Source organism: Ranitomeya imitator, chromosome 4, assembly GCF_032444005.1.
Source record: "Ranitomeya imitator isolate aRanImi1 chromosome 4, aRanImi1.pri, whole genome shotgun sequence".
In the NCBI taxonomy this organism is placed as follows: Eukaryota; Metazoa; Chordata; class Amphibia; order Anura; family Dendrobatidae; genus Ranitomeya; species Ranitomeya imitator.
In genome coordinates, this window is record NC_091285.1 from 329,956,527 (window position 1) to 329,969,683 (window position 13,157).

The 13,157-nt window shown below is 41.5% G+C and overlaps 1 protein-coding gene across 5 annotated transcripts in view; it reads left to right on the forward strand.

The window, feature by feature from the left end:
• PLXNB2 (plexin B2) overlaps positions 1–13,157 on the forward strand; it is a 304,814-nt gene that overhangs the window by 192,965 nt on the left and 98,692 nt on the right. For all 5 annotated transcript variants that reach the window (XM_069764921.1, XM_069764920.1, XM_069764922.1 and 2 more), the window contains one exon: positions 5,861–6,965. In XM_069764921.1, coding sequence (XP_069621022.1) covers positions 5,874–6,965 — 1,092 coding nt within the window. In that variant the 5' untranslated portion in view covers positions 5,861–5,873. The remainder of the gene's footprint in view (positions 1–5,860; positions 6,966–13,157) is intronic.

Consider the following 13,157-nt stretch of genomic DNA (forward strand, 5'->3'; position numbering starts at 1 on the left):
TATTTTTTTTTTTTTACATTTACACTGGTAACCAGGGTAAACATCGGGTTACTAAGAGCAGCCCTGCGCTTAGTAACCCGATGTTTACCCTTGTTACCAGTGAAGACATCGCTGAATCGGTGTCACACACGCCGATTCAGCGATGTCTGAAGGAGATCCAGCGACGAAATAAAGTTCTTGCCTTTCTGCTCCGACCAGCGATGTCCCAGCAGGATCCAGATCGCTGCTGCGTGTCAAACACAACGATATCGCTATCCAGGACCCTGCAACATCACGGATCCCTAGCGATATCGTTGTTAAATTGTTCAGTGTGAAGGTACCTTTAGTACTGCAGCAAAAAAAAACCCACCAGGGCAAAAGGCCAACTCCATAGAGACTATAAAAAAGAAGTACAAATGGAGCATATAGATCATTAGAAAATTAATATTTTATTAAGTAGATTTAATAAGGCGTAAAGTGCATGCAGTATACAGCGTACAATATTAAATAGGGTGCTCAAGGATGATTAAAAAGCGGGTATCCCCTGGTGTAAGCTGCCAATGCAGCCAGTATACCGAGTTGTAAAGTAAAAACGCTCCCAAAGGTAGGTATGGCACAATGCCAGTAAGTACAATCACCCCACCCTGTACAGTCAACGATGATAGGATGCAGCTCTTACCAATACCGGACAGCAAGGCAGGGAACACCAAGAGGATCCACCAGCTGGGGGGTCTTAGCTGGTGGATCCTCTTTAATAATGAGGTTGTCTGACCCCTTTTCTTTACTAAACGTAGGGCTAGTCAATGATAGCTGCTGACACCAAGCCCAAATCCTATTACCCCAATGCTACTGCATCAGCATGAAAAAGGTGGTGTTGAACCAAGAAGTTACATCACAAAACTTTTTTTTAAATATGTTTGTTTAGCTCAAAAAAGCTTTCACTGCTGTACAAAAACACATGCAAAAAATGTGGCAAAAGTCTGCGTTTTTGCCACAGCGTTTTTCCTACCAAGAAATGCAGAAACTTTGCAGAAATTTCTGCAAGCAAATACTCAATGTGCGCACGTAGCCTTAAATGTCTTGCCATTTGTTTAATTAGGCGCCTCCATCGCAGATTTTGTCAAAATGTTCAGCCAGAGAGTTCTGCATGTTGTGCTATTTAGGTAAGCGAGGGATGCTTTAACGAAAAGCATTCTTGCACCTTTAGAGTCTAGAGCGTTTGTGTCTGTCATGTCATCTAAAAAATATTTTAAGAATTGAGTCCTCAGTGGTTGATACCTTTTTAATGACTAACTGAAAAGATGGTAACAAATTGCAAGCTTTCGAGACTACTCGGGTCTCTTCATCAGGCATAGACTAAAAGGAATTCTGAAGAATCACATATTTATACACAACACAGCACAGAGCTGTCATTATGGGAGAGTGATAAACAGTTGTGTCCATAAATATTGGAAAGTTCCTAGACAAGGAGTGAATGTTGTGTTGTCTTCTGATTGGGGTCTGGTACTGTTATGATGCCCCATGAGGTCTGAGTGTAAATTCCTTAATTGACGTAAAAAGACATAAATCCATGCGACACATTAATTCCTGCACTAAGTGTGTCAAAGGTTGTCATAAATTTATACTCTGAGATTCTCCTGTCTCTCTGAGATTTGAAGTTACCTTTCAATGCAAAAATATTTAGACTTGAGAGTCCTCAGTTGTTGATACCTTTTAATGGCTAACTGAAAAGATGGTAACAAATTGCAAGCTTTCAAGACTACTCAGGCCTCCTCATCAGGCAAAGACTACTACCAAGATACCAAGATATATATCTTTCCTCTTTCAATGCAAGTAATTTTTGGTCCATGGTGCTATGATCAGACATACAGAAATGTTTTTATCAACTGGCTAACACAAAACAAAGATATACGGTATATCTTTCCGGTGTCATGTCATCTGGCATTGGTGCTGTTAATTTTTTTTTATTTTTCTGTGCCCATCACGGAACATAAAAACTGCAGATGTGAACTGTAACACTATATTCTTGCAGTCTAAACCTATATCTGCAGGTGCTGGGTTTCTCTTCATACTCTGTCTTGTCACTTACAAAAGGTCTGATAAATTACCACTTTTATTAAGTTAGTGGGAGTTTAAAAGGTGTATTCTGGAGAAATAGAAAATGATTCTAATGACCGTGCCTTCATAATCCGTAAAGTTAACATGAATAGTGTTGATTGTGACCCTCACAGTACCTGTAATTCAGTGTGATGCTGGAGCTGCTCTTCATTGCTCCCCCTCCCTTCTGGGATGTTACATCACAGATCAGGGGAATGGTCTGCTCCCATCTGCTAGTAGCAGCCAGACCCCTGAAAATGTCTCCTTCACTGCAGTCTGAGCTGAGGGGGCATAACGGGGGTGTGGCCTGCTCCCTGTTAATAGTCCTGCAGCTAAGGAGACATTATCAGGCTACTGGCTGCTACTAGAGGCTGGGAGCGGCCCCGGCCCTACCAAGTCCCTTAATTTTGGACTACAGAGAAGGAGAAATTATTAGGGAGCTGGCTGTTACTAGAAACAGGGAGCATGTTGCATCCCCTGATCATCCCAGGTTACTATGAGGGTTACAGCACCATTCATGTTAACTTTCTTGTTTATAAAGCCATGGCCATTTGAGGATCTTTTTTAAATGTTCCCTGAGTATGCCTATAACATAGGATCATAATACATCTAATATATCCGTCAGAGACCTTGAAATGTGTCATCAGAAAATTACTTTGTTTTTTATTATTAAAGGGTTTTTCCGACTAAATACTGTAGGTGGTAAATTTATCGTTTTTGGGGGTCCATCTACTGGGACACTTAGAAAGGAGGCCCTAAAATACATGAGCAGTTTAGAAGTGTGCATGCTTGACGAGCGAGCTTTGTCAACAAGAGGTTGCCTGTTTCATGTTAGGGGTTAGTCCTGGTCTGCAGCTAATTGTAGCCGATGACTACATGCCTACAAACACCTACAGGGACATGTGCACATGTTCTAATAAACATATGCACAAAAGCTGCGGATTGTGCACACGCCCTGGCAGTGATGGGAAAATGTAATGTCACATGACATGCACTGGTCACCTCCAGGTGTTCACGCATCCTGGCATGAATCAGTAGATGTAACCTGCCCTGGTCACCTTATGATGTGAAAGTGAGTGGAGCAGGGTTACGTTAACCCTTTAGTGCTAGTAAAGGCAATATGGACTTAGTGATATACGGTAATTTTCAGAGTACAACATTAATGCCCTTGAATTATGCGATAGGAGTGCGATTATTCCATTTGTTACTGCTTATATAAAAAGAGGGCATAGAAATAACCATAATTTCTCGATTCTTACTGACAATGATTTTAGAGTAACAATTTATAGTCTAAAGTCACAAATTAATTTTTCTCATTACATTAAGTGAGTATGTTTTCCTAATGAGTAAATTGATTGTAATACTTGGTCCTATAGGTGTAATTGGTATTTAATTAGTGATAATTGAGCACTAAAAGGCTGGAGTGCTCGAATTGAGCAGGTCGGACGGGCTCAACTCGAGTACTGGGTATAATGGAAATCAGTGGGAAACGCAGGCATTTTTCCAGAAGACTCTTAACAGGAGAACTGGGGAGGCAAGAAAATCACTGAAATGGATGGAAACAGCTCTGTGATGGAATGGGAACCGCATGGGGTTGACACCTGGACGCATCTCTGGCTCCCAGTTCTCTGCTGGGAGCAATGTTAAGAGTATTACTCCACTTTTATGGACAGACAATAAAACCGACAAAGCTGGAGATAAAATTGATTTTTCAGGAAAAATTGTAAGGAAACATTCTTTCCTGTATAATGACTTGTATAAAAGGCAAAATTAAAAAGAGAGAGATAAATAATAACTCCCCTAGGCTGTGTGCCCATGATCAGTAATACTGGCGTTCTGGAGGCTGCATATTTTCTCTGTACAGTGCAAGTATGGTGGATGAGATTACTAGATATCCCATGCCCGCTGTTTTTTTATGAAAGGTAAAATCACCTGCGGTGCAGGTTTCCAGGGTGCAGCATGTCAATTTCTCTTGCAGGAAACGATCAGTCTTCTGTACGTAATTTCCCCATAGACTTTCATTAGATGCAGTAAATGCTCAGTTTAAAAAAAAGCTCATACTCTTAGATGGTACGCTTACTCAGGTCTTTTTAGCCTTATTTATTCAAATAATTTTTAAAAATGACATGGGGTCCCCCTATTTTTGATAATCAGCCAAGGTACAGCAGACAGCTGCGGTCTGACATTATTAGACTGGGAAGATCCCTGGTTATTGAGCCCTTCCCAGCCTAAAAATGGAAGCTCAAAGCTGCCACAGAATTGACGCAATACATTAGATGGCCAATTCTTGTGCTTTGCCCTGCTCTTCCTGATTGTCCTAGTGTGGGGGCAATCAGGCTAATGGTAGTTGGGTTTTATAACAGCTGTGATTTGTTAAAAATCACAGCTGACATCAAGCCCTGAGGTTAGGATTTCTGGAGAGGTGTCAATCAGACAATCCCATTACTAACCTGGTAATAAAAATAAAAACACAAAACCCTACTATATTTGAATAAAGACTCCCCCACACTATCCCTTGCTCACCAATTTATGGAACTTTAAAAAAAAAAAAAAAAAAATTATGCAAGTCCGCCATAATCCAACGAATCTGAAGTAGTCCAGAAAAGGATACCTGAAAGACATAAAAAGACAGAGACAGTTCACCAATTTATTACTCAAAATGTTCTGCTGTACAGTAGTCCACGTTCCTCACATCTGTCTCTGCCATTTGTGAGTAGCAGTAAAGTGACCACTATTCACAGGCAGCGGCTAGGTGGTTACTATGACCATCAGAGCCGCTGGGTCCCGCTGCGCTCAACGAGACCTGACGAAGATGATAAGCGTTGGCATCCCCACCTGGCACCTGTGAATAGCGATGTAGGATTTTTTAAAAACCTTTTTCAATAAATTGGTGAACGAGAGATTGGCAGTGAATCTTTATTCAAATGAAGAGGTTTTTTTTTTTTGTTTTTAATTAGTACAGTAAACTACACATGTAAAGCACTGATTATATATCTCACCGATATCTATCTAGCCCATATTGATCTATTTATATCTTTGCACATCTAACCAAAGAGAGACAAAAACGCTTGAAAATATCTAGATAACTGAGGTTCAGGATTCATGTTTCGTTCCTGGTATTATTCTCCGGCATCTGTGAACAGCAGTAAAGTGACCGCTGTTCACAGGCACCTGGTAGTGACAACAACACTCCTCATCGTCGCCGGGAATTGCTGTTCTTGACAAATCACAGTGGTCATCAAGTCTAAATACCATTACCCGATTGCCGAGTTGTGGATATATATTGTGAAGGACCCTCTACATGAAGTTGACTGGTCTAATTGATGTAATCGATATTATAATATATATCTAGAGGTCAAATGATGCTAGGGTATTGACACGATGATCCATTTATGGCATTGTACCTCTAATTAAAGTCTGCTTTACCCAAATATTGGCAGACTTCGTTATTGTTGCGGGTTAAATAGCGGTATACCGTATCTTCTAAACTATATTTTGCACCTTTTTTGACGCTTGCACTTTTTGCATTTTTTCCTTAGGAGGCTTTTTAATGATCTGCATTAAATGTTAAGTTTTAATATCCCGTATGCTCACTCATCACTATATGTAATATATTATTCTGACCGGTCAGGTGAATATATAACTTTGACGTAACTAGTAAATGAAGATAAACTATTCGTATTTGAAAATCTTACTGTTGTTTGCAGTTTAGTGACAGCTGGAGTCTTAAGTGCTTGTATGTCTGTGTCGTCATCTTTCATCATTTTCTGTTTTTCTCTTGCAGAATTTCTCAAGAAATGGCTACATGGATCCAGCTTGTGAATATTTTTTTCTGTATTGCTCAAGTATCAAGCATAGAACAGATTCGTTCTTTTCTGAGTGACACAGAGTTAAATCATCTAGCAGTCAATGGCACCGGCACTGTATACATAGGGGCAGTTAACAGACTATACCAACTCACCGGAGAGCTCGAAGTACTCGTCAATGTTACTACTGGACCGAAACCTGATAGCAAGCAGTGTACACCGCCTATTGAAACGACACAGTGCCCTACTTTAGCCCAGACAGACAATTATAATAAGCTCCTTCTGCTTGATGTGCCAAATAGTAGGATAATCGTTTGTGGTAGCATATTTAAGGGAATTTGCTCTCTGCGACATCTAAGCAATATATCTGATCAGATATCTTATGATGATAGCAGGGGAGAAAAGTCTTTTGTTGCCAGCAACGATGAGAACGTTGAAACTGTGGGTCTGGTATCTGACATGAAGGAAAATGGCTCTCGGGTTCTGTTTGTTGGGAAAGGTGCTAGCCTACACGATAATGGAATAATTATCAGCACTCGAATACTTGATGAAATGGATGATAAAGGTCCATTTGAAACCGTTATGGATTCTGCAACTTTTAAACATGTGTATTCATCTCTGAGCACACAACAGTTTGTCACCATCTTTGAACATTCTCAGCATGTGTACTTTATATATAACCAGCTGGACAAGAACAGCCATAGAAATCGGACATTCGTTACCCGTCTCTGTAAAGCGGATTGCAACTATTTTTCTTACATTGAGATGGATCTTATATGTATGGATGGGAATACTCCTTATAATATTTGTACCTCTGCCTACCTTGCACGTCCAGGACACGAGTTGGCAAGTGCCATGGAGATTTCAGACCAGGACGACGACGTTCTCTTTGGAGTTTTCAGCACTTTTGACAACAATCAGGAGAAATCTGCTCTTTGTATGTTCTCAGTGGAGAATATTAACAAGAAGTTTGAGAAAAATCGAGAATTATGCTACAACAGTACTTCGGAGCCATTAAACAAAGAGGGAGAAAGTATTTTCTCCAAGCCATTTGGTGAAAGAACAGGCTGCGGTCGAAATAAGGTAGAGTATCTTGTACTCAGGTTTTTGATTCCACTTGGTGTTCTTTTGTTGTTCTATGCCCTTTTTTTACTCCTGGAAGTACGGTAAGTTTTTTCTTTTTTTTTCTTTTTCTTGGAGCAATGTAATAAGTATACTGCATTGAGTCATGGTGATATTAGAAAACATTTAAGCAACAAGCGAGGGTGATAAAGGGGAGATACCTCCAATCACCCAAAAAAAACTTGCTACTCACCAATCAATATAGGTTCAGCAACAAGTGAGGCTAATAGGCTAAGGGTCCTTATTCCTCAGCACCGCTTTTTAACGGCGCTGAAAAATAAGTGTATAGTGCCCCCGCACAGTATCAGGTAATCTCCAGGGTCTCAGCTTCTGGTAGCAGAGACCCCGGAGAACATGATTTGGGCTGGTTTTTACCGTCCCCAGTCTCGTGATTTCAGTGAATAACGGCAATCGCAAAAAAAGTCAGATTTTCAATTCATTTCTCTTTCCTCTGGTATGATCTAGCATACCGGAGGAGAGAGAAATGGGGTTCCCTGAGTCCCCCAAGTACCTTTGGCATCCATGGACCCTCCTGCTCCGTCCCCCGGCAACAATAGATTTTCCTATTTTCATATTGACCCCCCCAAAGCCACTTCAAATGTGATGTGGTCCCTAAAAAAAATGGTTTTGTCAATTTTTTGGGAAAAATGAGAAATCGCTGGTCAACTTTTAACGCTTCTAACTTCCTAACAAAAAAAAAAGTATTTCCAAAATTGTGCTGATGTAAAGTAGACATGTGTGAAATGTTATTTATTAACTATGTTCTGTGACATATCTCTCTGATTTTAAGGGCACAAAAATTAAAAGTTTGAAAATTGCTAAATTTTTGTAAAATTTCCATTTTTTTCATAAATAAACGCAAATCATGTCGAACAAATTTTACCACTAACATAAAGTACAATATGTCACGAAAACACCTCAGAATCAGTGGGATCTGTTGAGGCGTTTGAGTTGTGACCTCATAAAGTGACAGTGGTCAAAATTGTAAACATTGGCTTGGTCACTAAGGGGTTAATGTTATTTAAAAAACAAACACAAAAATGTATAGCAGGGCAATAAGACACTCATATATCATAAGAATCAATAGTAGTCGGTTTCGACCAGAGATATTATAAGGGTGATAGTGACCAATGTCCCAATCATAAAACTCAAAAGTACAGTTAAACCTAGTGATACCGACTACAGTATTACTCTGGGTTCTGTGAAGTGTAGTGAAGCTGAAGATCCCTGTGTGGGAGAAACTCGTCGGGAGGTACGTGCATTTAGGGTCAGTTCAATGCAAGGGCCAGCTGGGGTCTGCCCTTGTTAGGGCGGGAGCTATGGGGTTTAGGGCTAACTAAATATTTGAGGGATATGTAGGGCCTCCTAGTAGACCCATCTGGCCAAGAGATATACAAGACTGATGTCTGGTGTATTGAAAATTCCCTTTGAATCAAGACCTGGAAGAGACGGTTTCAGACTGTCTTTCTTTGTTTTAGTTATAATTTCATGAATGTTGACACTATACATAGTACATTTATAGCTGGACCTGATATATAAGTGAGCTGAACCACTGTCCGTTTCACAAGAATAGGGGTGAACTAAACTAATATCAATGTCACCTTAAATATAATAATCAAATTACTTTTAGGTCCACCACTGGGGATATATATGTAAAGCAAGTCTTATTTATTTGTCACGTATGTATTAGCCCCTGCTTCACCTAGACCAGTGTTCCCCAACTCCAGTCCTCAAGAGCCACCAACAGGTCAGGTTTTCAGGATTTCCTTTGTATTGCTCAGGTGATAATTGCAGAACCTGCACAGGCAACAGGTCCATCACTTGTGCAATACTAAGGAAATCCTGAAAACGTGACCTGTTGGTGGCTCTTGAGGACTGGAGTTGGGGGACACTGATCTAGACACATTTAAATTGGTTTATGAGCCGTGCAGAATATACGGTAAGTCATCTATTAGACCCTGAGTCATTAATGGTTGTTAATGCGAACGGTGAATCTGTCTCTTGTTGTTTTATAATTATGGTAATAATTTCTAATATAGATGGGGGGCTGCACCTCAGCCCACATCGAATAGGGACATATTATCTTCAGCCCTATTTCTTCTTTTCTTGGTCTCATTTAGGTCTACAAGTATTCTTAGTGCAAGCTGAACCGATGTCCGCTCCACTACATTTCTACAGTATTTGAAGACAATATATATATGATCTCTGTCAGTCTCGTTCGGGTTTATAGCGAAAGCTGAATTATTGTCCGCTTCACTACACTCTACAGAACCCACAGTGAGACTAAGGCCGGTGTCACACTTGCAAGTGCAGTGCGAGAAACTCGCATCAATTCCCGGCATTGCCCCCGGCGCTTTGGACTGAAGTGTTCAGCTGCACAGAAGTACATGCAGCGCACACTCTGGTCCCGAGTGCTGGCGGCAGTGCCGGAAGTTGATGCGAGAGACTTGTGCGAGTTTCTGGCATTTCTCACGCCAGTGTGACCCTGGCCTAATACTGTAGTTGGTGTCACTATGTCTAAAGGGAACCTGTCAGCAGGATTGTGCACAGTATCCTACAGACAGCGTCAGGTCGGCGCCTTTTATACTGATTACTAGTGATGACCGAGTATAGTGATCTCCGAGTATTTATTAGTGTTCGGAGATTTAGTTTTCATCGCGGCAGCTAAATGATTTACATCTATTAGCCAGCTTAGTTTCATGTGGGGATTCCCTAGCAACCAGGCAACCCCCACATGCACTCAGCCTGGGTAGTAGCTGTAAATAATTCAGCTGCCCCGATAAGCTAAATCTCCGAGCAGTCATAAATAGGGTTGAGCGAAACGGGTCGAAATATTTCAAAAGTCGCCGACTTTTGGCAAGGTCGGGTTTCATGAAACCCGACCCAACCCCAGTGTGGGGTCGGCCATGAAGTCGGCGATCTTTTGAATCTGGAATCGGAATTCCGATACCGATTCCCGATATGTTTAAGATATCGGGAATTGGTATCGGAATTCAGATTTAAGTGTAAAATAAAGAATTAAAATAAAAAATATCGCAATACTTACCCTCTGACGCGCCCTGGTACTAACCGGCAGCCTTTCTTCCTTAGAATCAGCCTTCCAAGACCTTGCGGTGACGTCGCGGCTTCTGATTGGTCGCGCGGCGGTCACATGGGCGGCTGCGCGACCAATCACAAGCCGCGACGTCACCGAAGGTCCTGGAAGCGCTGATTCTTAGGAAGGACCTTCGGTGACGTCGCGGCTTGTGATTGGTCGCGCGGCCGCCCATGTGACCGCCGCGCGACCAATCAGAAGCCGCGACGTCACCGCAAGGTCTTGGAAGGCTGTTTCTAAGGAAGAAAGGCTGCCGGTTAGTACCAGGGCGCGTCAGAGGGTAAGTATTGCGATATTTTTTATATTAATTCTTTATTTTACACTAAAATATGGATCGCAGGGCCTGAAGGAGAGTTTCCGCTCCTTCAGACCCTGGGAACCATGGAAACCCAATGCACTGCATTGGGTTTCGCGTTTCGGCCGACCCCGACTTTTTTATAGGATCGGCCGATTTCACTCGACCCGACTTTTGAAAAAGTCGGGTTTCGTGAAACCCGACCCGATCCTATAAAAGCAAAGGTCGCTCAACCCTAGTCATAAATACTCGGAGGTCACCCGAGCCACGAGTACACTCGCTCATCACTACTGATTACATTGATATTGATGAAATCCGTCTTGTGGTTGTTGTTTAATCTTTATTTTCTGTTTTGAGTTAATGGTATGCCCGTGCTCTGGGGCGGCCTGTTGGGGGGTCTTCATGTGGTGCTCTGATTACATATTCATCTGTATGGCTTATGACAGTGATAAACAGCTGCACTCAAAATAAGTCTTGTTTGATCTTGCAGATAGTGCTAAAGTTTATTCAATATTCACCACAGGGTAATACAAATAGAATGAAAATAAGGTACGAGGTTAATGAGGTACGAGGTGATGTATCGACCCTGTTCCGGGTCTTAATCAAACCTCACTTAAATGGTATGAAAAAAGGACCAAGAGGCTGTATAAAGAAGGCTGAAGTCCCAGCTGGGGCTTAAGGTTCTGTAGAGATGGCGCCTGTTGTGGCGGCTTATGACAGGTCACGGATACCTCACTGAGCTGCCCCCTATTTTACATACTGTACATCTTAAGAAAAAAATGATCTTAATCAAAATGGCTACAGAAAAAAAAAACAATTTGGCTCCATCAAAATGGCGGTGGCGCCTGTACAGTAGCATTTATCCCGATCCGATAGGTGCCATTTTGATTAACTCTGACGCTGCAATAGGGGCAGAAGAAAGTGCAGTCAGAAGCAGAGCAGGAGCTCTGATGGACGGGTAACATTCTTGAAAAACCCTCAACTACAGAAAGGACTTACAGACACTCTACAGCAGCAAAATGACAGAATATGACAAATATTTAGATAGTCTCTTAACTTTGCTTTTAGGAGTAAAAATTCATTCTGCTGTAAAGTGTGCATAGCCTACAAATATCATAGCCTAATTTACTTTACTTGCACATTTAGTGAATTGCATTGAGCACAGTAATCTTATAGATTTATATCACTAGAGTCCCTCTTTATGAGCAATATAATAGAAAACCGCAGCCAGGGGTAAATCCTCTTCCAATTATGGTTTTCTGTTCTCCCTGCTTCCCAGTCCCAGGATCTGCTCTGCTAATCTGGTAGTGGAGTTCATATAGTATTCGCTAATATACCAGTAAAAATGGCCCTAGAGGTAGCGACTAGTGTTGAGCGATACCTTCCGATATCGGAAAGTATCGGTATCGGATTGGATCGGCCGATATTCAAAAAATATCGGATATCGCCGATACCGATACCCGATCCCAATGCAATTCAATGGGACCAAAATATCGGAATTAAAATAAACCCTTTCTTTCCTTGTAGGTTCATTCTACATGAAGGAAAACAACAAAGAATAATGCAGGATGTATTTGGGGAGGTGGCGGAGACATTAAAGGGACTCTGTCACCTGAATTTGGCGGGACTGTTTTTGGGTCATATGGGCGGACTTTACGGGTGTTTGATTCACCCTTTTCTTACCTGCTGGCTGCATGCTGGCTGCAATATTGGATTGAAGTTCATTCTCTGTCCTCCGTAGTACACGCCTGCGCAAGGCAAGATTGCTTTGCGCAGGCGTGTACTATGGAGGACAGAGAATGAACTTCAATCCAATATTGCGGCCAGCATGCAGCCAGCGGGTAAGGAAAGGGTGAATCAAACACCTGTAAACTCCGCCCATATGACCCAAAAACAGTCCCGCCAAATTCAGGTGACAGGTTCCCTTTAAAGTCATAGAGGTTTAGCGCAATCAAATAGAATAGCCTTTTTTTTTTTTTTTTTAAAAGACGTTCGTAGTGACTAAGATATTGACTATGTAACTTTTTTTTTATTTTGTCAGATATTGATGTTTCACTATTCCACGCCCTTCCCCTTTTTTTTTAAACTTTTCCCACACTTTCATCTTCATCATCATCATCAGCATCTTTGACATCAACTTCTTCACCTTATTCATCTTCTTCTTCATCTTCTACCAATTTTTTTTTTATTACATTCTTCATATTCATTTTATTCAACTATTATTATTCTTCCTATTCTACATATTCATTTTCTTCAACTATTATTATTCTTCCTATTCTACTTCTTCATCATATTCTCATTTGTGATGGGCATTCCCGTAGTTGTTATCTATAAAAGTTTGAAGATTACACCTTCCGTTCTGCCAGTCACAAAAGTTACATTTGTCCGCGTTCAGTTTGGCCTGCAGCATCAGGCTTTATCCAGGGGCACCATGAGGAGGAACGGACTCACCCCCATACACTGCTTAGTCTTCTTCTGCATATAATTTAGATAATATCTTTTGCTCTGATATTAAGTGTTATGCTTAATGTTCTTCTGCTCTTTGTTCTGCAGCCTTTTGTTCTTCTGCTTCTCGGTCTTCCATGTCGTCGTCTCCAGGGTCGTCTACGCCGTCGTCGTCTACGCCGTCGTCATCGGGGTGGTCTTCCGGGTCGTTGACTTTAGGGTCTTCAACTTGGAAATGTAGCAGGAGGTACAAGAAGGCTGAGAAAATTCCAAGAACCAGCTGATGGAACTGGAACTCGGATGGCTACCCGAAGGTTCA